General features: G+C 38.9%; 1 protein-coding gene across 1 annotated transcript; it reads right to left on the bottom strand.

The window, feature by feature from the left end:
• Window positions 1-448: 448 nt before the first annotated feature.
• On the bottom strand, window positions 449-25,612 carry LOC119741740. Its single transcript, XM_038217623.1, has 5 exons — window positions 25,476-25,612; window positions 21,405-21,519; window positions 12,415-12,536; window positions 11,723-11,822; window positions 449-865 (listed from the first exon to the last, which is right to left on the bottom strand). Exons 2-5 carry the CDS (start codon window positions 21,495-21,497, stop codon window positions 851-853), a joined length of 330 nt encoding a protein of 109 aa, XP_038073551.1. The 5' UTR covers window positions 21,498-21,519; window positions 25,476-25,612; the 3' UTR covers window positions 449-850.
• Window positions 25,613-25,979: the final 367 nt, after the last annotated feature.

Here is a 25,979-nt window from a genome sequence, read left to right on the forward strand (position 1 = left end):
TTTAATTTAACTAATTCACACCATTAAAGGGAAAATACAACATTTGCAAACATCAAAAAATAAAACTACCAAATCATTTTGAAATACCTTGCTGGACTGTTAGTGAATGACAGTGTAAAGCATCCTGTAAAATCATGGCACCTGGTATACTGTAATTTTCAAGAAAAGTGGTATTTTTGTATCAATTTCCAACGCTGATCGGCCGATCAGCGTTGGAAAAAACTGGCTTTTTTTTCAAATACTGGCCCCAATTGACTATCGCACTTGTTTGCAATCGATTACAAACCCATGAACGGGTACGAGCCAGCTAGATTGGTTTCCTGACCTTACAATTCCCCAATGTACGTAAACTGCTCTGTTTCTTCTTATATGGAGTCAGGGAACCAGACTACAGGAAAATGATTGTTTTTCTTGGTTTTTATAGCATTTTCGAACCCAAAACCTCAAAAAAGTCAGTGTAACTATATTTGCTATATATTTCCAACCCCCCAATTCCATCCATTTCTGAAAATTACAGCAAAAGCAAATGATGTATATTCCCTTTAACACTTGTACTACACTGTTATTTACTCCTTGATGAAAACCATTGAGTGCTGGGGCGATTTTGGGTGGTAGAAGAAATACAGGTAGGGCACTTTGGGGCAGAACAGGGACTAATGGGCTACAGTGTTACTCTCATTAAAGCGATCTTTAAAAATGAAAGAGTAGCTCAAAATGCAACTTAACACATCAAACATATATACTTTAGTTTGCCTGGTATCCATACTTCTTCTCCAATGTAATTAAAGGAAGACTTGTGAGTGTATTACCTCTTACTTTATCTTCAAGCTCTGCCTTCTACTGTCCTCGTTTACTCTAAGATTTCCTGGAGTGGTGAAAATATATGATAACAGAATCTATCATTATTATCTATTATTAATTCACCAGCTTCATACATACAAATATGCAGTATGGATAAACCAATAATAAAGTGCCGGAATATGAACTGTGTACATTAAATGCATAATTTGTGTCATGAGGATCCTTATCTCTGATTGACTGTGTCACATGGGCGCCAAGTTTTAATAAATTATTTAACACAATTATTTGTATATAATTCATTTTTATTATATTATTAACTTTTCTGCTTATTTAGGCTTACTTGTTTATATATAATGCGTTATTTAAATATCATAAATTTCTTCTTGGACAATTGTATATAAATAATTGTTTGGCAGTTTGCATTACATGTAAATAAATGTATATGCAACTGAATTATTTACAAATAATTTTTTTTTTGCAACTTAAGTATTTACATATAATTTGTCAACGTCATGTTATTATTTATATATAATTTTTTGGCAACATCATTATTTGTGAAAGAGTCACACCGGAGAAAAGCACTGTGGTCACTCGGCAAGCATTTATTCACTTGATACCATCCAACAAGCATGGTTTAACAATTACATGTACAATTTACATATAAGTTATGATCCTTACCAGGTCCAGGTATACATACCAGCATGGTTGAATAATCATATTTACAACTTACATGCTAACAGTTATAATCATTACAAGGCTACGGCTATATCCCTACAGTTAGCAGTGCAATCGCTACTTTCAAGTCCCAACGGACTGCGGATATCCATACAGAAACGCAATTCCCAAAGGACTACGGATATCCCAACAATTAGAAGCGCCAGTCGCTTCTCGCAACAATCAGAAGCGCCAGTCGCTTCTCACAAGTCCCCATGGACTAATATGATATCCCTACCATTAGAAGCGCAAACGCTTCTCACAAGTCCCAAGGGACTATATACGGATATCCCTACAATTGGGCTTCTCACAACAATTAGCAGCGCCCTCGCTTTTCACAAGCTGATATAAACGCTGTGGATAATTTCCTTATCCGCAGCACAAGAGCCCATGGCGGGAAAGTGGCTCAGATCAATCATTATAATTTGTCCGTTTGTACTGACCCTTGGCCTACCACTCAGAATTTGACAAATGGCCAATCTCACCTTTCCCTCCCTGGGCTTAAACCATCCAGTCTACTAAATCATAATCAAAGAGCTTCAATGAGTTCAAACCCAACCCTTCCCAGCCCCCCCGCATCCGAGATTTAAGATCCCACATAATGCACATACACATCTACATGTATATAATAACTCGTTAAAACCTCTTTAACATTCCTAACTGTAAGATCACAGAAACTCCATTGTTTAAGGTTAAGTAACCCTGAATAGGAGATCGGGGTGGGAGGAGGGTCATTGACTGTATCAAGCGAAAACCAAACCGAAACTGAGCGGTCTTTGTGCCTTACTCTGGCATTGCTCTAGACACTTCACAAGTGCCCGTGTTGTGACCTCTCACAAAAGGGCTTGCGCTCGAGAGTGCAAACCGTGTTACAATTTTTTTTTTGCAATCAATAATTATTTTTCCCTTTTTTTTTTGGCAACATAATTATTTATTATATAATTTTTTGGCAACATAACTTTTTACAAATAATTGTTTGCAAACTATAATGATTAATTCTATAATTTTTTTTGGCAACATCATTATTTACAAATAATCGTTTGCAAACTATTATTATTTATATATATGTTGTTTTTAATAAATAAAAGAATAATGGCATCTATACAGTGCGCCCAGCCATCGTATAGCGTTGTGCATACCAAAATTCTCCATGATTTTTAAGAATCATCGACTTAGAATACTGTTAACATGAATTGAGACAAGGTTTTATCACATTTTGAGGGTTATTTCAATAGCTTTTGCGGTGCAAATTAAAATAATTCAGACCCAAAATACACAATACTGAATGTTTTCTATAGCGAGCACGGTGCGGCAATCCCGCAATGTACAGAGTTATATGATACAATATACGCATGTCCTAGTGTAGGTAATTTGCATAAGAGTTTCACTATTCATTTCAGAAAACCATTATATATAAATCATAGCCATTATATATTAATCATAGCTTCGTTCGCTTCGCACCAAACAAATTATTTAGAAATAATGCGTGCGGTGCAAAATTATATAATAAATGAAACTGTCAATTAAATACAAATTGCCAAAACATTATATATAAATAATAATAGTTTGCAAACAATCATTTGTAAATAATCATGTTGCCAACAAAATTATATAACTAATGATTATGTTGCCAAAAAATGCTATAATAAATAATCATGGTTTGCAAACAATTATTTGTAAATAATTTTGTTGCCAAAAAATTATATAATAAATAATTATGTTGCCAAAAAATTATATAATAAATAATTTTAGTTTGCAAAAATGTATTTGTAAATAATTATGTTGCCAAAAAAAATTATATATGAATAATTATAGATTGCAAAAAAATTATTTGTAAATACTTTTGTTGCCAAAAAGTTATATATAAATAATAACATGACGTTGACAGATTATATGTAAATAATTAGGTTGCAAAAAAATATTTGAAAATAATTCAGTGGCACATAAATTTATTTACATATAATGCAAACTGCCAAACATTTATTATATATGATTGTTGGAGAAGAAATTCATGATATTTAAATAATGCATTATATATAAATAAGTAAGCCTAAGCTTGAATTTATGATAAATAATGAAATATATATAAATAATTTTGTTAAATATTTTATTAACACTTGGCGCCGACTATTGGAGAAGCTCACTAGATGTAAACATTCATTATTTGTTTTATATAACACCTGAATAAGTCCTTGCCATCTGATTGGTTGACTTTTAATTGCCAATTTTTTCAGGTTAAGAACTGTTCAAAAGTTCGACAAGTTCATCATAATTATATTAATGCAAACTGTTCAACAGGTTGAGAACAATCGTATTCAATTTATCTCGATTTAAAACAGCGCCACCACCAGCAGCAGTGACACCGTGCAATAGAAGTTCTATTCACCGTGCAATAGAACTTCCATTGCACTGTGCGCTGCGCGCCACGCGCGCCCCGTGCGTTGGTACGAATAATTCAATGACATGTGATCAACGATCCACCAATCAGATGACGGAGATTTATTCAGATGTTGTATAAAGGACTTTAATAAATGATTTTTCAGGGTAGCCTCATGACTTCTAATTACGTCAATCAGACATCACTGATATGACATATCTTTGCTATGACGTAACAAATTAACTTTGCTAGGACATAACACAACAAATTGTGCACAAAGTCTATGGAATTTAGGGTAGAAAAAACAGAGGAAAGAAATTAGAAGAAAAACTAGAGGTCTACATCTGTTAGTTTTTACGTATGCATTGCTATAAATTGTCCAAAAACTGAACACCATCAGACATGTGGTTCTCTAGATATAGGACTTTAAAGCTGACATCACGTACCTTTGATGACATCATCATGACATCACTTGTCTTGGACCAGGTATACAATGGGATATTTGTCCATGCCTTGTTTTAAGTTAAGAACATTGCATTCAACACAAATGTTTGCATGTAGAAAATAACATGACTTTCATTAAAGTGACATCAATTTGGATTTTGCATACCAGTAACATAACCTAACTACCCACCAAATTTCTTGATGATCAGACCTTCACATATTGTCTGAAAATGTCAGACATTTTTCCAAATATGTGCATTTATTTATGACCTAACAATCCTATACAAAATGAATTTTGAATTACCATGTGTCATTTGTGAAAATGAAAAATCAACATAAAATCATATGGTGATGTCATCATGATGTCACTTCAAACGTCCCTGTATATACATACTAACTTAAGTTTAACCCAATAAGACTTGTAGTTCTAGATTTAGAATTTTGAAATATGCATCTTTTAGGGTCCGTCGTTACATCAATATTACTTGATTACTTGATAACATAGGCCGTCAGCTGAAGGCTGTATCGTTCAAGTTTGACTTAAAAATTTTAGGCAACCTAATTTTTGGGTTGTATGTAGTTTTGACCATGCTGAACACTCCCTAGATTTTCCCCAAATCAAAAGTTGCATTCTCACCCCAAAATTGGGCCCTGATTATTCCAGAAATTTGAGCCCCGTCAACACAGAAGATAATTAAACAACAGCCTCAAGCTCGTGCTCAGGGTCAACGCTGCCATGTGCATACTTCTTTACGACACATGTAGGGAATTAATTTCTATGACAGGCTGGCTGCTTGCTCACTTTAAAAAAAGCAGGATCGACAACTTTACATTTAACCAGATGGAGCAAATTTGCTAGTTATTGGCAGAAGTGGAAGGAACTGGAGGGTGTAGTGATAAGGATACAGCCCAAGCTGTTGAAAATGAAGTGATTTTGACAAGAAATTCCTCAGTCACGTTAGTAGACTGGGGTTAACATCAGCGGTATCAAAAATGCTTTCGACAAAACATGATCATGATAGAGGTAACTGAAGTCGGCATGGTTCACCTACTGTTATACTAATATTCTGCCTTTGGAATGTCCACAATAATGTAAGTTTTGTACACACCGCATTTCAAAATTTGTGGTGCTGAAAAAAGTCTTGTACTCTACAAATCGCCTTTTTTAAAATAAACATTTGAACATTTATACAGTCCTTACTCGGAAAACCATAGGTCACTGGACTTCAAAAAATATATATATCATTGTTTATTAAAAAAAGGCATTCAGTACAATCATGACAGTCAATGGAACAGTTGGGAAGATTCCCATATCAGCCATCACTAATTTTCTCGTGTAGTAAAGTTTTCGAGTTTGAAAGTGAAGTTTCAAAATGCTCTTATTTTAACCAGAATTAATTTCCTTGGCTGAAATTCGGACTTAATATCCCTAAAACTCTTCCATTTGCGACAGATCAACCCACCTTGGAAATTCCTAGTTTTTGAGTAAAATCAATATATCTATTTCGTGAAAATCTTCATCTACAGAAACTGTCCTGTGGAGACGTATACAATCTTTTGTTCCCTATTGTGTGCACGTCTCCAGAGGGCATGGTGTATCAGATCACACGCACGCACAACCCATGCATAGTACTGCAATAGGCATAAATGCACACACACACACACACACACGTGTGTAAATGCCGGCAATCGTGGACGCCCCATTGTCCCTAATCCTCTTTCCTTTGTTTGTACTCTAACTTTTTAGCGACAGCACTCATCGGTTTTGTACACGATTTGAGATCGTGGACGTTCGGTCAATCGTGGACGTATTGTTTGCGCCTCAATTCTTTTGTCCTACGTCCACAATTGCCGGTGTTTACATACTCACACCCACACACGCACACCCAGTCGTGTTTTGCTATGCTTCTTAGGATCGGCTTTGTGTTTTCCCTAAACCTTTCCCATAGACTAAGCACGCAAACCGGCATTCGAGGACAATAGGCACCGTCATCCAAGCATGAAAGGCCCCTTTGTGCTCCTTTTGTTGTCTGTCCTCGACCGTAATACAATACAAGAGCACACACACTCCCTTACATAGGCATAGAAGTGGGGTACTTCCTTTGTTCTCGTGTACTAAAATTTTGCAACGTCGCACACTAATTTCAAAATACTCTTCTTTTAACCTGAATTAATTTCCTGGGCTGAAATTCAGACTTAATATCCCTTTTCTAAAACTCTTCCATTTGCGACAGATCAACCCACCTTGGAAATTCCTAGTTTTTTAGTAAAATCCATATATCTATTTCGTGAAAAACTTGTGGGGCACCAAAACGGTACCCCGCAAGTCGGTGGGCAGTCCTTGTAGGGTACCTCCCATTGTTCCGGTACCCCCCATTGTTCCGGTACCCCATAAGGCAGTGTTTGTACACGCACATGCACACACAGACGGACAAGGTGGAAACAGTACGGACAAGGTGGAAACAGTATGCCCCTTCTGCTTTGCCGGCGGGGCATAATTTAAAATGTGATATGAGAAAATGATATCAGGGAACAAAAAAAAACGCAGCCGATGTGTCTGTATGTGATGGAACATGGTTGGACCACTGAAAAACAAAGCTTTGTGTCAAGGAAAGACCCTGATGCAGGAATTTTGTTTCTATCTCAAATACAAACATTATAAAATAGTTCCCTTGAAGTGACTGGTAGGTTTAAACTCACAATTTCATTTTATAGTTGGAACGTCGAAATGCATATATGTTTTTCATGATGTCTACTAATAGGTTTACTACACCATGAAATATTGCAGTCACTATTTGTTTTTTGACACCTCTCTCCCACAGATTCTGCTTGATTTTAAGTGATAACTGATTAATTTAATGTAAATGCAATTACAATGTACTTCTATTTGAATACGAAATTAGTTGCAAATTTACGAGCACTTTCCAAACTACCCATTCACAAAATGCTTGAACCCAGCTCTGTAGCGCAAGCGATTGGGAAGATACGTGCAACACGTACACCCCTATACATTTCCACACAATAACAATTGCTATGCGTAAAGTACTTTGGTTGCTACTGGTAAAGTACTTTGGTTGCGACGGATATTATTCGTTATCCTGCGAGCGCGAGTGGAACACGGAATAATGTAGTGCGTCTGCTCATGGCGCGAGCGTGATAACGAATTTATCTTCAAGCAAACTTGATGCGCAGTACAGTTGGAACTAGCACGCTTTACACGGACATTCAGCAGTTCAGCATATGCAGCTGCAATGGTGCTTGTATCTTGGAACAGCGGAATATGCAGAGTGCGGTATGGACCGTGGCCGTGCGGTATGGTTATATGTAGCATGGCTTGTTGCCATGGATCGACCAATCAGGATCGAGGATTCAAGTTTACTTGAAGATAAAGTACTTTTGACAGTGCACAGCAGGATAGCAAAAGTAGCAAAAGTTAGACTAGCTCTTGGCCAATCAAGATAAAGAATCTGTAGGTGTGGTGTTCTAATTTTCGATACATCAAATATAATTGATACCAGGTTAATGATATCAATTTCTGATAGACGGACCTGGCATTATTAAGCTGAAATCATCAGTCATGTGGTTGCGAAGGGCGATTTCTAAAGGTTACGTAACACTTCATTTTGAATGAAACTACATGTACACACACATGTTCACGTTGGCAGGCGAAATCTTTGAAAAAAATTAATTTCTCCCATTTGGAAGACCGTATCTTCATGCAACTTTCAGGGTTTACTTTCCTGACATAATGATCCAAGTACGTGCTAAAAATCGTAGTGATGTGTTCATTACCTTTCGTTGAAATTGGAAAAATACGCCTGGCTACGTGCAGTTTTGAAAGTTGGTAGACTAGCATTTGCAATATCTGTCAATCTTTTCAAGACTCACAAATATTAATAAGGTTCCCATTCAATATGGTATGCAGTATAAGTTTGAAGAAGAGCCTCCTTCACGAGTTGTTAACTGATAAATATCATCCTTTTTGCTGGCTGCCATTGGTCAATACCAAGACCCACGCCAAAAAAAAAGCCGAGTGACGCTAATGAATATGCTAATCTACCATCGCCTGGCCAGAATCGATCATGATTACGTCATCAGGTGTCAAATTACAAGTGATTTTAGCTGAAAAAGTGACCAATTACTTTACATATAACTCTTGAATTAAATCATCAATGATGTTTGCATTCTGTTATCGGATAGACCATTAATTGCTAAACATTTTTTGTCGTGTACGTAAGGCTAACAAAAAAGTCTCCGGATTCTGGTATGCGCGCGCGTAGCCGTAGTCATGCGCGTCGGCAAAATGAAAAAGTTTTTTTTCCAATGAAAGATGATGTCTCAAAACCGCAAAACTCACTGGTTTGACTGGAATCCTGCTGCTGCACAATTTTAACGTGTTTTTAGATGGGGTTACGATCGAGAATAAGCTTTAAGTGGCCTCTGTGAATCCCATATATTTGCACTAAGTTTAGTTGGGCACCATTTTCATGCAGTCATCAGCCGACATTTGAAGCCCAAAAAAAACCGGTAAAAAAAAAAAAAAAAGCCGCGTCGCCGCACCACTTTTTGGGCAAGCTCCATACCATACCAGAAACTGCAGACTTTTTTTTTTTGCCTAAACTCGCTTGACCTTTACTTCCCGGTCTACTGGTTTACTTCCCGGTCTACTGGAAGGTCAAAGTTAGGTGAATTCAAAACGAAGACAGCCTGAAATCAAAACAAAGCACTATTTCTTCCGAACGGTTCACGGGATGATCATAAAACCTAGTGTGAACTTGAACCATGTTATAAAGATGTTATAAACCTTGTTACATCATCATGACGTCATCGGGTATCAAATTACAAGCGATTTGAGAGCACAATTTGACAAAATGGTTTGAGCTATAGCTCTTGAACTATATAGAGTATGGTGTTCATTTCATCTGTTTCTGTTTATTTACATCCATTATTTGACCCCTGTCTCATGAGTTTGTTCCTAGTCCAATTTATGACGTCTGTTATACTTAATGTTGACCTATTGCTTCCAAATACTATGACATCATCTAACCGGAAGTTGGGTGCTATTATTACATACACTTAAAATTAGGGCTGTGCCGAATATTCGAATATTCGGTTATTCGATCGATAATCGAATATTCAAATATTTATTTTCGAATAAGAACATTCGGTGGTGATATGCAATGAAATAAAAAGGTGGAAAAAACTTTTTTTTTAACAACAAAAGTGTATTCTCAAAGTTAAGTTTCAAGTTGCTGCCAAAAAAAACCCATAAAAGTAGCTTGTATATATGCCAAGCAATAATGCCATACATATATTACTTCTGCTTTGGGAGTGCTTGCAGTAAAGCCAACCCATTTTTTTAACGCCGGACTGCAACACCAATCGCAGGAATTTTTCAGTGGGGGGGTGCTGGGGGGGCTGGAACATTTCATGGGGGGGCGTCATGTAGATCAATGGTAATTTTTTTAGAAACTCAAAATCTCACTGGGGGGAAGACTGGGGGGGCGACAAGGTTTCAAGGGGGGGGGGGCTGTCCCCCCCCCCCTCCCATGGCTACGCCACTGGTCACAAAAAACAAGAGTGATGACGTCATCATTCAAAAGGGTGCCCCCTAGCGGCACATATAATAGTGTTTGCTTTCTTTGATTTGAAAACCATCTATTCAAATTTTACAATTTGTGACGTTTTTCAAATTTATGACGTCATGTGACCGGAAGTTACTTTGAGGAGAATTTGAAAAGGATCGTATTTTTAATTAAATTCTATCATTTGATCCCTGTCATATCCTCGTAGTCCAAATAACGATATACATTACAATGTTCACCTTTGGATCTCTAAAGCTGTGGCATCATCAAACCAGAAGTTAGGTGTAATTAATACATAGAATTATATTTTCCGTTTTTTCAAAAGTTTTTTTTTACTTCACAATGAAAACTTTTCCTCAGTATTCACTTACCGTTTTTGACTGATGACATCATCAAACCAGAAATAACTTGTTTGCGTACATAGAATGTTTACTGAAATTTATCATAGCGTTAAAGATACATTTTTGTAACAAAATAATTGATTGTACTGGAAGGGAGTTTATTTGGTGATCCTTTGTTCTTACAGTGATGAACATTCATTCCCAACTTAACTGGGCAGTGTATATTGAAAAGGATGTCCGCCCAACCACTCTGTGTTTGTAACTCAACAAACGCGAACCTCTAGTTAAGATTTGAGTCTTTGAAATATCAAATCAGATTTAAATAAGAACAAGAAAAGTAGTGTTAAAAAACACAAATGCCCCGCAACCATGCCTATTTCCATGACATAACACCACTCTATTAACATCAACTTACCTGGGTCACATGGAACATTCATTGACATCGTTATTGTTTTCTTTAGGTTATATATGTAATGTATTGATGCCTATGATCCCATAATGATTTTTTTGGTTTTTTTTGCTTTTCTGTTAGGAAGTCATTGTATGTGATTTAAGCAAACTGACTGGATATTTTCAATCTTAAGCAAGACATTTCTCAAAGGCAAATCCTTTGAGCATAATCCCTTGAGCATTTACCAGGCCTACATGTACATGGAAATAAGAATTTTTAAACAATCAAAAGAAAATATGGTTATTTGAATAAGCTTGAGTTATCATCATGACATCATTTCTTTGTTTTTTTTTATAATTAAATAGAGAACAGTTGGCCTATGGGGTCCGAAAGTGACTCAAAATCCTAAGAACAACCTACGGAGCTGCATATACATATACATGTATTACGGTTCAAGTCTCAAGTTTTAGTAATACATGTACATGTAATTGTTGAGAAAACTTTTTCTGTTGTTTCAATTAAAAATATGACTGTCCAAGAAAAAAGGGTGAAGAAGCCACATTGATAATACAAAAAAAATATTTAAAAAAATGTATAAACAGTGTGCAGGCCCCCTAATATTTTAGTGAGTGATTACATTTGCACATGTATACTGGTTTGGTAAAAAAAAAAAAAAAAAATAAATAAATAAATAAAATCCTATTGTTTTAATCCCAATGACCTTGGCTTTGTCTTATAGGGTCCAAACTTATTCATTTTCTGTAAGCTACACTAGAGTAGAAAGCTACCTTAATTGTATCAAGGTCCAAGACATAAATGGAGATACAATCCAGATATCGCTGTGGAACCAAATGCACACGCACACACGCACACGGACGGACAAGGCGGAAACAGTATGATTCGCCGGCAGGGCATAACAAGAGGAAGTGTCTGACTCTAGACAGATCACAGGGTTTTTGATTTGCAGTTCCTGCATGGATAGAGGGCTTTGAAAATTAGCCTTTAAGTTAATGTCATATGGGCTTAAAAACACAACAATGTTTTGAACAATTGAATAGGCAGTGCTTACCTCATCGGAGGAGTCATGATATGTTGGATGAGATTCCAAGTCAATCATCTTATCCAAATTGTCTCCATCACTAAGCTGTGAGTAGCGGTATGATGCCAAGCTGAAAGGTCAAAACCTTCATGATTTGATTCAACAGCGTGGTAAACTGATTTCTTGGCATATGCAATTACAAATGTGAGTATCAAATTACTCAGCGAATATTTGGTGATCAACAATCTGGACATATTACTAAATTCAGGGTTAATGTTCCTGCCAGTTATACCACAAACTATCGTATCTACATAAGCATTTTTTTTTTGCTTAGCAGTGTTGTGAAATTAGGCCTAGACAGCCAGTCTTTGTCAATCGTGACGTGACAGCCACGTGACGGGCTCTCGACCAATAGAAATGGGTAAACTGTCTTAGGTTTTGAAAATCAACATTAGGTCTGTAAGGTTTTCCATTGCAAAATATGCACGTAGGCATTTATCTGGGGTTTTTTTCTGATGCAAAACCCTGCAATTTTCGGCATTAAGTAGCAGAAATATATCGAACTGCATACCTGAAGTTCTGCTTAACTGCAATCATCTGCCCTTGTTTTCAAGCACATATGAATCCCACAGATAACAAATTGCAGTTTGTTTACATTAAATTACACCAAAACATTTCATAAAGTACACCGGACATATAGTGATAAAAATCTTATCATTTACCTTGGTCTGGTGCAGGGGAGTTTGTTGTGCCTGTACAGCAAGAAAACAAGAATTCCAGAAAAGAAAGCAACTGCCAGCAGAATCATGACAATTGTCCATGTCTTTACCTGATGGCCATCTAACTGCAGAGTGACACATTTCAAATAAACATGCCAAAATTGTTGTACTGTACACTGTCACAAAAGGTGTAGTTATATACAGTCATTATTACAGGGTGATTAAAAAAAAAACGAAACCCAAATGTCGGGACCATTATATTGTTTTAGTGAATTTCTGCATGTAGCCCCTCAAAATCTAGGATACAAAAGCTCAAATCATAGGCTTTCTTTTAGTACAACAATCATTCAAATCACTCATGTACTTTTCAAGTTACCAAATTTTAAGCACAACCACCGTTTTAAAGTTCTGTCCACGGATCACAACAAGGTAAGTGTTCTTTCAGCAAAACAAAAACAAATCACAAAGGGACGTGTGTGAATTGTTTTCGTTTTGCTGAAAGAAGGCACACCTTTTTTTGTGATCCGTGGACAGAACTTTAAAACAGTGGTTGTGTTTAAAATTCCGTAACTTGAAAAGTACATGAGTGATTTGAATGATTCCTGTACTAAAAGAAAGCCTATGAATTGGGCTTTCATATCCTATATTGTGAAAGGTCTACATGCAGAACTTCACTAAAACAATGGTCCCAACATTTGGGTTTTGCTTTTTTTGAAAGAAAAATATCTACATTGGTCTGCAGATGCACTGTTATACAGGTCAGAGTGAAGAGGGAGGAATATTATCGCAAGGTTAAAATCTGGATTTTTCCATTTCACGAGGCGAAGCTGAGTGAACTGGAAAAGTCCAGATTTTACAGAGCAATAATATTCCTTCCATTTCACAATCTAAAGCCACTAGATCCTTGTCATTTGATATATTTGAACTTTTATTTCAATACAAAATTGGTGGAAACTGTATTTGTCTCTTCCAAACCACCCCTTCACAAAAATGTTTGAACCGAACTCTGTAGCGCTGGCTCTTTGGAACAATACGCGCTACACGCAATGTGAACGCCCATACTAGCATGCATTTGCACACAAATACCGCGTCATGGAACAAGAATGATCCTATCTGTTCAATAGTATTTCCCATTCCCTATGGGCGAGTGGGACTTTTTGAGCCCCGGCGTGAATGGGAGTAATAACGAATGTCACGTGATGTAAGTTCTACCAATCAAATGACAGGGATCTGTATGACGGTTATATAATAAAAACTATCATGGACGGACTCTTGGATACAAGTCATAAGGCCCCCAAAAATACTTCTGTTTCCGGTTACCCGACAAACCATAATTTTATGGCACAACCCTAGAGTTTATAATCAGCAAATTAAAAATGAAAGTTTAAAATTCATGTTGTCTTTTCTGTCTTCGTGAAAATGCTGGTCGACTACCTGTTTACGTCAGAAACGCACGGGCAATGCCACACAAAGTGAGACGGGATTTTTGTGTCTGGGTGACAAATCAAATTAGGTTTTGCCCTTCACCGACGTATAAACACTGTATACTCAGCGTGTTACCTCCCGAGTGAAAGTTGGAAAAATGAACCCATGACCTCCTGCTGTATACATGTAGTGCAGATGTCTTACCACTCAACCATTGAGCTAACCGGATTGGTTGGCTGGTTCAAATCGTATGTACATAGCAGCGGGTACCGCATTAACTATTCATGTTGTCTTACATGTATGAGCAACTAATCCTAGCAGGCTATGATCTGATGTGAACTGCCGCATTAATTGTGTCTCTCCCTCCCCTTTTTTTCTCTTTTCAAGTCTCTCTCCCTCTCTATATATTGCAATTTTTTTAATTTTTTTTTACAAGGGAGTCCATTGCCCCCTTGCCCCCCCCCCCCCCCTTTGGCTACGCCTATGGGTTTGATGGTTGATGTAACATGCCATAGTCCGTCGGGGGTGGTTCTGAGATGGCCATTCTTAGTTGCCCTGGGTTGGATGGGGGTCAGGGGGCTACGGTCAAATGTCGAAAATTTTGAGTTTAATTTCGTGAACAAGTGCCGTTTTTGGATTTAAAGTGTTGAGATTGACCTCCTGAAACCAAAAATGCTACGTAAGAATGGAAACAAGTTGGATAAAGTTGCAATAAAATGGTTTAAAAATTACATTTTTATATATTTCATAAGCCTAGATACAAATGTACACGTATCCTGGGTAATAGTGGAGATGCTTAGACCAATTAGTTGTGCCCAAATTCTGGTAAATGCATGCAATTTGGCATGCAGAGCCGAAACAGTATAACAAAAAATCATTTTAAGAGGTGGACCCACCTTGAATCTTGCCGATTCGGGGGCAGAGCTTGATTTAAAAAAAAAAAAGGGAGGGCGCGCAAGGAATAAAAATTCAGAAGAACTGTATTATAAAAGAGGTTGTGGAATGCTGAACATTTTTTTTTTTTTTTTTTAATTGTTATACCGTTTCGGCTCTACATGCCAAATTTCATGCTTTAACCACAATTTGGGAACAAATAATTGGCCTTAGCAGCTTTTTTCTGAAAAGTGCAAACTTCTACAATGAGAAAAACAATGCAATACAGGTGGGGGTGTGCTCCAATAACAATGAATGTGCTTGACTCACTGTGCTAATAACAAACTATGTACATGTATAGTGCTGCAGTGCAGGTTAAAAACAGAACTTGAAGCTAGTGAGTATAACATCCCTCAATGCTGATTTGAACGCACTGAGGGAGGGTAGGCTGGCTGGGTCCAAGGTCAGTCTCGGCAAGTTTGTGGGAAGAATGAGTAGACAACCTGTGTTTCGAAATGGAGCACAAGGAACCCTGAACTGTGACCTCTAGTACTAAATTTGGCCTCAGTGAGGAAGGAACTCCAGTGTATGTCTACCAAGATCTTATAAAGCATCCTTAGATGGCTCTGAAGACATCTGGCCTTGAGTGGACTCCCGTGCAAGTCTTGTAGCATTAATGTTACACTGCAGGTGCGGTCGTAGTTGCCAGTGCTGAACTTGCTCCAGTTTTTTAATATTTTTTTCAGTGTGGGGATCCCAGGTTGGAGCGGCGTACTCAATGATGGGGCGAACATATGTCATGTAGCTAGCCTCTCTGATTCTGCGAGTGCAACAGCTGAAGTTGTGGCTGAGAAAAGCTCACGTGGAATTAGCCTTCTTTGTTACTGCATCAACACCCAAGTATTTGGCAGAGTCAACCTCCTCCAGACTGTGTCCACGGATGTTATATGATGATGGGACTGGTTTCCGCTTGTTTGTGATGCGTACTACCTGACACTTGGTTGGATTGAACTCCATCAGCCATGTACGTTCCTACTTGAACAGTGCATCCAGATCTTGCAATAAGATGATGTCAAGACTCGATGAGATACGTCTGTACAGTGCACAATCATCTGCAAAAAGGCGGGTTGTTGAGCTTTTGACGCAGGAAGGCAGGTCGTTGATGTATATCAAAAAGAGAAGTAGACCTAATACACTCCCTTGGGGCACACCTGATGTAACTGGTACTCTCCCATCAACAATAACCTGTTGTGTACGATTGTGGAGAAAATCTTGGATCCACTGCAAAAAGTGACCTTGGACGCCGTAGTAATCAACCATCTGAAGGAGTCGACGGTGGGAGACCTTATCGAAGGCTTTGGAAATCCAGTAAGAGAAGGTTAATCTGCCCTTTCTCATCAAGCCCTTTAGCTAGGTCAAGGTTGGTCAGAATCAGTTGGGTGTCACATGATCGCCTCTTTCTGAAGCTGTGCCGTGCATCGGATAAGATGTTATGCTGAGTGAGATGGCGAATAACAGCACAATGAAGTATATATATGAGCACATATTAAACTTACATACATGTAGGATTGCTGTCAGCGATATCGGATGGTAGTTTGCAGCCAGTGACTGGTTGCCTTTCTTGAACAAGGGTACAACAAGATCCTTCTTCCATGCTGACGGAACTACTCCCTGATCTATGGAAGCTTAGTGGTTTCAGGTTCTTCAAAAGCTTGATTACCCCAGGGCAACTGACTTGGATATCATCGATGGTAGGGTGAGGGTTGGAACCCAAGTCGGTAGGTCCGCAGAACCTTCGCAGGTGAACACTGAACAGAATTGCTTGTTCTGGATGTTTGCCTTGGTTTTCAGGTCGGCATGCATGAAATTGCCATCCTTCAGAGGAGCTACTCCATTCTGATCGCATCGTTTTATCTTCACCAACCCACCAAGTTTTTTGTTCCTGAAGGGCTCAGAGCAGACGATGGTTATGATATATTGGTTACATAGGCTTGACAACACGTCTGTTGTGACTCTTTCTCTTAGGCGTCTGAAGCGAAGCCAATCCCACTCTTTATTGGTACGCCTGGCTTTCTTGAAAGCATGTGACTTCCTGCGTGACGCTCTTTGATGATGAATTAAACCACGGTTGGTTGAATCTTGTGGTACTGAGCTTTGATGGAACATGCTCCTGCATCGATATTTCCAGACCGTCCTGCTCTTCAGTCGCCAGCTGTTTGATTCGAGTATGTACAGAGCAACTATCAACAATGCTGTCAGCCCACAACTTAGACTCTGCCCTAAAGGTGTCAAAATCAGCACTGTTCCATAAGGCTTTGACCCTCAAGGCCAAGGCCAAGGCTTTGACCCTAAAGCCTCGAGGCCAAGGCCAAGGCTTAACCCTCAAGGCCAAGGCCAAGGCCCTGTTTTATGAAATGACCACTGATATAGAACTAATTATAGTCACATGAGTGACATATCATCACGCAAGGGCGGATCCAGAACACAGTTTGGGGGGGGGCCAAGAAATTTTGGCCCCCCCAAAAAAAGTGGGGCAAAAAATTATGGCTTGGGCTTCGGGGCCCGCTTTAAGGGCCCCGAATTTTTTTTGGATTCGAGATGCTCTGTGGTGCGATTTGAGGCAATTTCTGACCATTTTAACCGATGTTTTTTTAGGAAAAGATGGTGGTGTTCTCATTGCCTGCCTTTATTACGACGTCACATGAAAAAAAAATAGTTTCGTTTTTTTTGGGGGGGGGGCATGGCCCCTTTTGGCCCTTCTGGATCCGCCCTTATCATCACAAATTGCTCGTTACGTAGAACAACATTTCTTTAATTGCAATCAATATGCTCCCATAGGCCTACACCGTTTTATGACTGCATTGTATCTATTAAAGTATAAGTTCAGGTCTTCAATATGGTTTAACTAAACAAAATAATGATTTACTTCTATATTGACACACAATTTTCCCAAGTGTAACAAAAGGGGGATCCAAGAAACTGATTTTGGAAATTTTTATTTGCTTGCCCAACATGGTCAGAAATATCAGCATCATCTAAAACAGATACATGCAAATCTTTAGCACTTATCAGGGAGACATATACAACCAATCAGATCTATTCCATAGTTATATGCAATTAAAGTGATCATCTCATTAGCCCCACAAGTGTACGGAATATTTTTGCAGCAAATCTACTACAATGGTAACAAAATATGATGCTATAAAAGTGGAAGTGTGCCCAACACACAAATCTATAGGGTGCCTCCCTCCTCCATGGTAATACGATTAAAATGGTAACAGCAAAATTTACAACAGATTTATCTGGAAAGTGCAAAAATCTATGGGCCTTGAAGAGTCTTGACTCAAAATTGCAAGGCCCTGAACCCTCAAGGCCAAGGCAAAGGCTTTTGCCCTCAAGCCTCGAGGCCAAGGCCAAGGCCCTAAAATCCAGCCTTAAGGCCAAGGCCCAGCATCAAGGCACTACATCACTGATATCATATGACGAGATGGTTTTCGCCTCTGTGCCTGTACATTTGTGTCAAGAAGAATGATGTCATGATTGTTTAGGCCTGGTGAGCTCTCGCATCTGGTAACATATGATGGGAATTTATTAATATAAGATCGAGTGTGTTGGTTCTACTTGTAGGGAAGTTGACTACTTGATCCAAGCCCACTCTAGCAACAGTGTGCAGAAACAACTCGCTGATAAGATGACGATGCTGGTGACCAGTCACTTGATCAGTTTCCCAGTTATTGTCTCAACACTTTAATCCAAAAATACTGCAAGTGAGACTTGCGCAATCCCCCTGGCATGCTGGCAGTTTTTTGTAAAGCGAGTATCCCTAACCAAAATAGTAGATTTCTATTGTTTTAGCAAAATAATGCTTTGACCTTTGACCTATCGGTCCCAAAATCAATAGGCTTGATAAGGCTACCAAGAACAACCCACAACCAAATTTCAAGTTCATATATTGTAAGTAAAGTATTTTTCAAGTTATCGTGCCGACAAGAGTTAACTTAACCAAAACATAACACACACACAGAAAAAATGCATACGCACACACATGCGCGCACAGTCGTGTTTTACTATACGCCTGAGGACAACCTATTGTGTTTCCCTTTGTCCCTCTAATATAACACTTTCCCATAGACTAAGCACATAACCGTACGATAGAGGACCAGTTTTAACAATAGGCACCGTCGTCCGAGGATCAAAGGCCCCTTTGTGCTCCTTTTGTTGTCTGTCCTCGAGCGTAATACAATACAAGAGCGTTTGTTTATGGTGTAAATCGAGGATTTTCTTTTTTTTTCTCTTCCCTTTTCCTTTGTTTGTACTTAAACTTTTTCGCAACAGCTCTCATTGGTTTTGTACACGTTTTCCAACCGATGAGTTGTCCATTTGGTTCCTGACCTCGATTCATATATGATGTTGCACGTGTGTGACCTCGATTTACACCATAAACAAACGCGCATAGACAAACACACAGAAGGAATAGCTGTCGCAATATTCCCCTCCGGCTTGCAGCATGGGGGATAAAAACGGCACTTGTGCGCGACATGCTAATTCAACTCGAAATTGTTGACATTTGATCTTATTCCCCTGAACCCAATCTGACCCAAGGCAACTTGAGAATACCCCCCCCCCCTCCCCAATAGGCGTAGCCTGGGGGGGGGGGGGTAAGGGGGGTATTTCCCCCCCCCCAATATTTTGTAAAGAATGCCCTTTTCCATTCAAATGCCCTTTTTTCATCGAGCTTAAACCCCCCCCCCCCAATAATTTGTAAATAGTGCCCTTTTTTATGAAGTGCCCTTTTTTATGAACTAGTGTCCTTTTCAAAAAAGAAGTGGTGCCCTTTATTCTGGCATCTGCCGTTTTGGGTGCCTTTTTTCAGAATTTCGCACATGTATCGCCCTGAAAAGCACCATATATTTGCCCTTTGTGTGCATAAGACGGTACCAGCCCCCCCCCCCCTCCCTATAGAGAACCTATCTCTACTACAACATAGTTATTTCATTCAATACTTGCAAAAAACTTCACAGACTTTTATCAATGCGTATTGAAAAACAAAAATCGATGTCTTACAGTGTAATATCCGTAATGGTCATTTATAGTGCGTATATCTCATTAATTACTTCAGCTACATGACAGGCCTTAGCTACAGTTGTAACAGAGTTTTAGATACTCTATGTGGACATTCCTTTGTTTTCATGTAGTTAAGAAAACTCGGTACAAAAAATAACTTTACTTTAATTGTGAAGACTCTTTCAACCCAAAATTTGCTTATTGATTTCCTTGAATGTTTCTCTTTATTCTGCGACAGGTAACCCTAACCCAAAAATGCCCCTAAACCTGTTTTCCAGAGAGGGCGAAATGTTATGTGGACACAGCTTAGTCCACATAACGTCAACACACCCTGAATTTTGTGGACATCTTTTGTTCACATGCCCACATAGTGACTGTTAGACAAACTCAGACATACATGTTTTGGGTAGTTATGGGGTACCACTATTGTCCACTTGACTTCCCTTCTTTTATTCTCCTTTGTTCCCATTGAAATCTCAAACTCCATAGCATTTTACGTATGGGGTACTGAGATTTCTAAAGACCGACTTGCAGGGTACCATTGTCCCTATTGTTGCTCTTTGTTCCCGGTACCCCATAAGTCAGTATACGTATAAACCCAACCACCCACGGAAGGACAAGGCGGAAACAGTACGCCCCTTGGGCTTCGCCGCGGGCATAAAAAAAAAAGGCGTGAAACCACAACTTGCCAGCTTTGCCTGTTTGATCTGACTGCTGGTGACTAGCCATTGTTAAAAGTAAAGCAGGGGAAGTGGAAGTGAATTTTGATCGTCTGTGACTGTTTAGACAGCAGGAGGACTAATTAAGGTAAGGTTTTATCACTTTTGAGGGTGGTTTTGATTGCTTTTGTTGTGCAAATGAAAATAATTCAAACCAACAATATGCATATGATTAAATACTCCATTCAATCTGCACATAAACAAAATTGCAAAAATATCAAAATAAAAAGATTTTCCGACTGACTGATCCTATTTTTGAAAGTCATGTAATTGGAAGCAGAAGTAATTTTTGGTTGTTCTTGGCCTCATCACTAGCAGACTATGAAACACCACTATGAAATGATGTAATCTACCATGTAAAGCTCAAATCATTTAAAGACAAGACCATTTAAAGGACGTCTTGACGGACAAGGAGGTGAAGATGGCAACACGGGTCCGGATGTTGGAGGCAATGGTGCGCAGCAGACTAGTCTATGCAGTGCAAACCGAACGACTCCAAGCCTCCGTACAAGACAAGCTTGACAGCCTGTGGGTGAATTTCTGCAGGAAGCTAGTCAAAGGCGGGTTCAGCAAGAAGAAGAACATGGACGGTGAGGACACCGACGTGTACAAGTAAAATGCTGGCGAAATACTGAAAATCTGCCGGACATCCCGAGCGAGCGAGTTCTGTCTAAAACAGCACGTCAAGTACATGGCGCACATTCTCGCATGCCCAACTCGAGCGGGCAAAAACAGTGGCTGTTCACCAAGGCTGAGCATAAAAACAAAAAATCTGACTGATTTATGTATCTGTAACATAAGAATCAAAGACTGTCTTTATTTATACTTTCTAAGGCTTGTGATGTTATTTCTAAATAGTTTAAAATGAATTGAGACCGTTTTGCCATGACACTAAACTTTGGTTATTCTCACCTGCTCCACAGACAAGTTAGACTCCAGACCACTTGTGCACTGCTGCTGAAGTGTGTCCATGCTTCTGACTGGCTGAAAACCATTTACGCACATATCTCCAGGAATTTTACGATATCTATAGAGAGCCGAAATTGAAAAATGTGTTTTGCATGTGATTCAACTTCACCTTAACTTCCAGCCATTAAGAGGATGTTCCAACACTCATTTCCACATTCCATGATTGTTATGATTGTTACATACATGTACATACACATACACGGGAAATACCCGGTACACTAATAGTATACATGGGAGTGTAGAAATACATGTAATAGTTAAAGAGGTTGTGGAATGCTCGAAGACATTTCCGTCATTTTTCGGGTATATGTAGCCTAAGGTGTGATGAAATAAAAACAACTATTGTTTCTGTCATGAAATGAGTACAAAAGGTACTTTTGAGAGCTGTTTTTCAGGTCCAGTTTCGACCCGAACGTGCAACTGTGTAAAAGTCGTCGTTGCGGGCAGCAAACAAAACACAGTAAATCGTGACGTAATAAACAGGACTCGTGTATGCTACTGTGCATCGGGAGTCCTGTTTATTACGTCACGATTTACTGTGTTTTGTTTGCTGCCCGCAACGACGACTTTTACACAGTTGCACGTTCTTTATTATAATAAAATAAGGCCGCGGTAAGTCAAGCGATACCATTTGGAGTACTGTTATTCGAGTACGAGTACTTTGATGATCGAGTATAATTTCGACATGTCGAGTACGAGTACTTTGCTGCCCGAGTACCAGTACCGTCGTTACGAGTATGAGTACTTTGACATTGAAGTATGAGTACTCTAAAAAAAAATTATACGAGTACCGAGTACGAGTACTACAACAATGCTTACCACGTGTACAGAGTGAGTTTTAAAAAAAAATGTCCCTTTGGAAAATTTGTTGTCTCCCACAAAGGAAGAAAGCTTACCAGCTTTTCTCTTCAGCCAACATTCGATCTGAGTATTGACCACATTCAGTACAAATGTCACTAATATTCATCCATGCATGCAAAGGATACAGACCTTTCTTTGCAACTACCCAAAAACACTAACAACACAATGTTTCTCAATATTTTAAGGGGGTATTCAACGTTAATGCCACAACCAAGAACCAGACTTGTATTCGAGTCACTAAACATCGAGTCCAAGTCCGAATCCGAGTCACATTTCTTGAGTCCAAGTCCGAGTCCCGAGTCCTCCAGGTCGAGTCCCAGTCCGAGTCACGAGTCACAAAGGTCGAGTCCAAGTCCCGAGTCACGAGTCACCTCTTTGTATCGAAAAACATACATTTTAGGGAATTCAGAGATTCAGAGTCACCTTTGATATAGTATTGGAAAAACATACATTTTAGGTGCTGTAAATTTCCATTTTTCCCCACAGCTTTTCTCTAATTTTCTCTGGAAATGAGGAGTTCATTCGCAAAAACAGTTATAAAGGCAATTCAGACAAAACTGGTATTGGACTAACTTTTGCATTTAAAGTTCAGGCGTTTCAAATATCTTTTTTTAGACTTCTATGAAAGGTGGCGATTGAAGTTTGACGTAGTGCCGGTTTTCTCCTCTATTTCCTCTTGCAGAACTTGCATTCTGCACCTGATCTTCCATTTGCATTTCTCTTGAAGTTAAGATACCCAAAATTGACAATTTTTGGAGTGGATGCTATCATGATCTACGTACATTGCAACTTGCATGTAACGTTACCGAAACTGGCAGATCAGCAGACTAATCATATCGCGTTATCGCGATGCGACAGCAATACACGAGTGAACGACAGGACGTCTGCCAAGAAAAGTCTGGTACCTTACCCTATCAATCTTGCACCAATGCAGTATTGCGTGCGGACGGCGGGGTACAAGTTTCGGTACATTGATTTCTTTAATCAATAGATCGGTAACCGGCCACGGCCACACACGCACCGTATCGAGCGCCCTGTACATGTATTGCACAGTAAAGAAAACGATCGACTTACGTATGTGTGCGTGTGCAGTGCGGTAATTTCCATCGAGTCACAAGTCAGTTCGAGTCCGTAGCCCCGAGTCCGAGTCCGAGTCGTAAGTCAAAGTGACTCGAGTGCGAGTCCAAGTCATTAAAAATGTGACTCGAGTCTGACTCGAGTCCGAGTCACGAGTCATAAGTCTGCCAAGAACCTGAATAAGATGCGCCAAGATCTCAAAATCTAATATCCCCCTTCAATTTTTTTCTTTGGGGCACCTCAAGGACCGGGTGTACTGCATTGTGCCAAACACCCTGCAGGACTTTCACCAGGATTACTTGTGAAATCCAAGCCCTCACAAGAACACGGATGGTCCGCAGAGCTATTGCAGACATGAGGACATGGGCACAACTACGCATTGATCTGAATGACAGACAGGTGGAGGGTCGAGAAGCAACAAAGTGAAAATAACCGTATCTGTCATTCACTTTCAAGTTCAATAAATGTAATTCTATTTAATTGATGTCTTGTTCTGCTATTCCTATAATTTCCTTCATTGTCCTCAGGCCCATTGTTGCCATCGTGTTCACAGCAAAAGGCATATTCTGAACATCGTGTTGGTATGGTTTGGGGTAGTCACAAAGAAAGGCCTGTATGGATACATCCTTTTCATGCATGGATGAATATCAGTGAAACTTTTACTGACTTATGGTTAATACCCAGACCGAATGATGACTGAGAAGAAAAATAACAGTGTTGCTGTTGAAACCCCTCAACAGGAGTGAAGTTATCATCTGGAAACCATTAACCTTTAATTTACTACTGTGACTTTGACCTTTGACCTTTTGACCCCCAAATCAATAGTAACCTTTCCCATTTTTGTGGGAGACAACAAATTATCCAAAGTGACATTATTTTTTACCCACCTTGTACATTGTATGCACATGGACTTACCAGTATTCTACTTGTAATATACTTCAGAGTGCAATAACGTGACTGACATTACCTTAAGCTAAAAGACCGAGACTGACATTACACGTGACTGCAAACTCGTCCCCAGAGTGCTGAGCAGTACGCACCCACCACTACCTGTTCTCTCACCCTGGTATTGGATCATTTGCATGTGCAAGATTTTTGAACACGTATGCAAATGAGGAATAGTCTGGTGCATGCCTAGTGTGTGACATTTGTGTTTGTTTTTGTATGCGATGTCTGAGGTAAAAACAGAATCAATTTGTCGCAGCGCGAGCATGGCATGAGTTACGAAAATACAATTTTACATTAATTAAACTGTTACGATCTTAACGAGACAACATGCAGTATCACATTTTATATTAATAAAACAAACTGGAAAGGAAATGAATATTTTCGATAAGGCGTGGACGAATGATCGCGAAAACACGTACTGCACGTTGTTAATAACAACACCAAGTATACGATATAAATCCAGTTCTAGCCAATTGCGGTATCGAATCAGGATGCTGGAAGAAAGTTTCCTATCCAGGGCTATTGGAAACGAGGTTGGAAATAACGTAAGCACTGGGGATGAGGTTGACGTGACTGACATTTTTGTTATAATTATTTCAATATTTCACAGCTCTAAACCACAAAACTTATAAACAACGATCAATGTCACACGGTGTTACTACTTCCCAGAACTCAAGTTAAGACTCTTTTTTATAGATTTACTTAACTGGTCAGAATGTTGGTATTTCCAAAAAGAAAAAGAAGTACCTTTTTGTGATTGAAATCATAGTATTTTTTGTTTCTCATTTACAATCAAAGGCAATGAAATAAAAATGATAACTGAAAAATGCTACACATGTTCATAAAAACATTCCCCCAAAACAAAAATTGAAATAAACTAGAAGTATGTCTGTTTGATGGACAGAACATAGGGCTTTACAGCATTATGATTTTTGTTTGTGCTTTTTTGGTAATGTGCAGTCATATAAATAATAAATTTTATGTGTCACCTCATGAAATTATTCTTACCACTGCACTCATACACATCCATTATTGAACATCAGCTATAAAGTTTCATTCATGCAGTGATGGGATCACAGAATAAAATGAAGGTTAAACAGATGAAGCTGGTTTTATTGTATAACTTACCCCCAAGTATTGATCTTCTCCTCGTTTCCATTAATGCAGATGTCCAGGTGTGAGGGGTCAACATCCGCACTCACTTTGCATTCTTTACTTTCACCTTTGCGGCTAAACCCAAAGTCACTGAAGAATATAAAAAAAGTGAAAACATATCAATTTCAAAGTGTGGTTACAAGTAATAAGGGATGAACAAATAACAAGGGCAACTTTGTAACGTCACTTTAAGTGACTTGAATTTGGACTAGAAGCATTGTAATGGACCTGTGAGGAATTGTGAATCTGCAGCATAAACATAATAAGAAGTAAATGACATGCTAGGTTATGTGTTTGTATGGACTCCAAATTAAAGTTATGTTCGCAGAAAGCTTTTTTAAACTGCAAAATAGTGACTCATATTGATAATGTTGACACCATCCCCCCCCCCCCCGGAAGTGTGTGCCGATTCTACTAGCGAATACTTACCTGTAGAGCATTACCACATGAGGATGCTATCCATTCTCTATCATTTTC

The sequence above is a fragment of the Patiria miniata genome, unplaced genomic scaffold, assembly GCF_015706575.1.
Source record: "Patiria miniata isolate m_02_andy unplaced genomic scaffold, ASM1570657v1 HiC_scaffold_11, whole genome shotgun sequence".
NCBI classification, from domain to species: Eukaryota; Metazoa; Echinodermata; class Asteroidea; order Valvatida; family Asterinidae; genus Patiria; species Patiria miniata.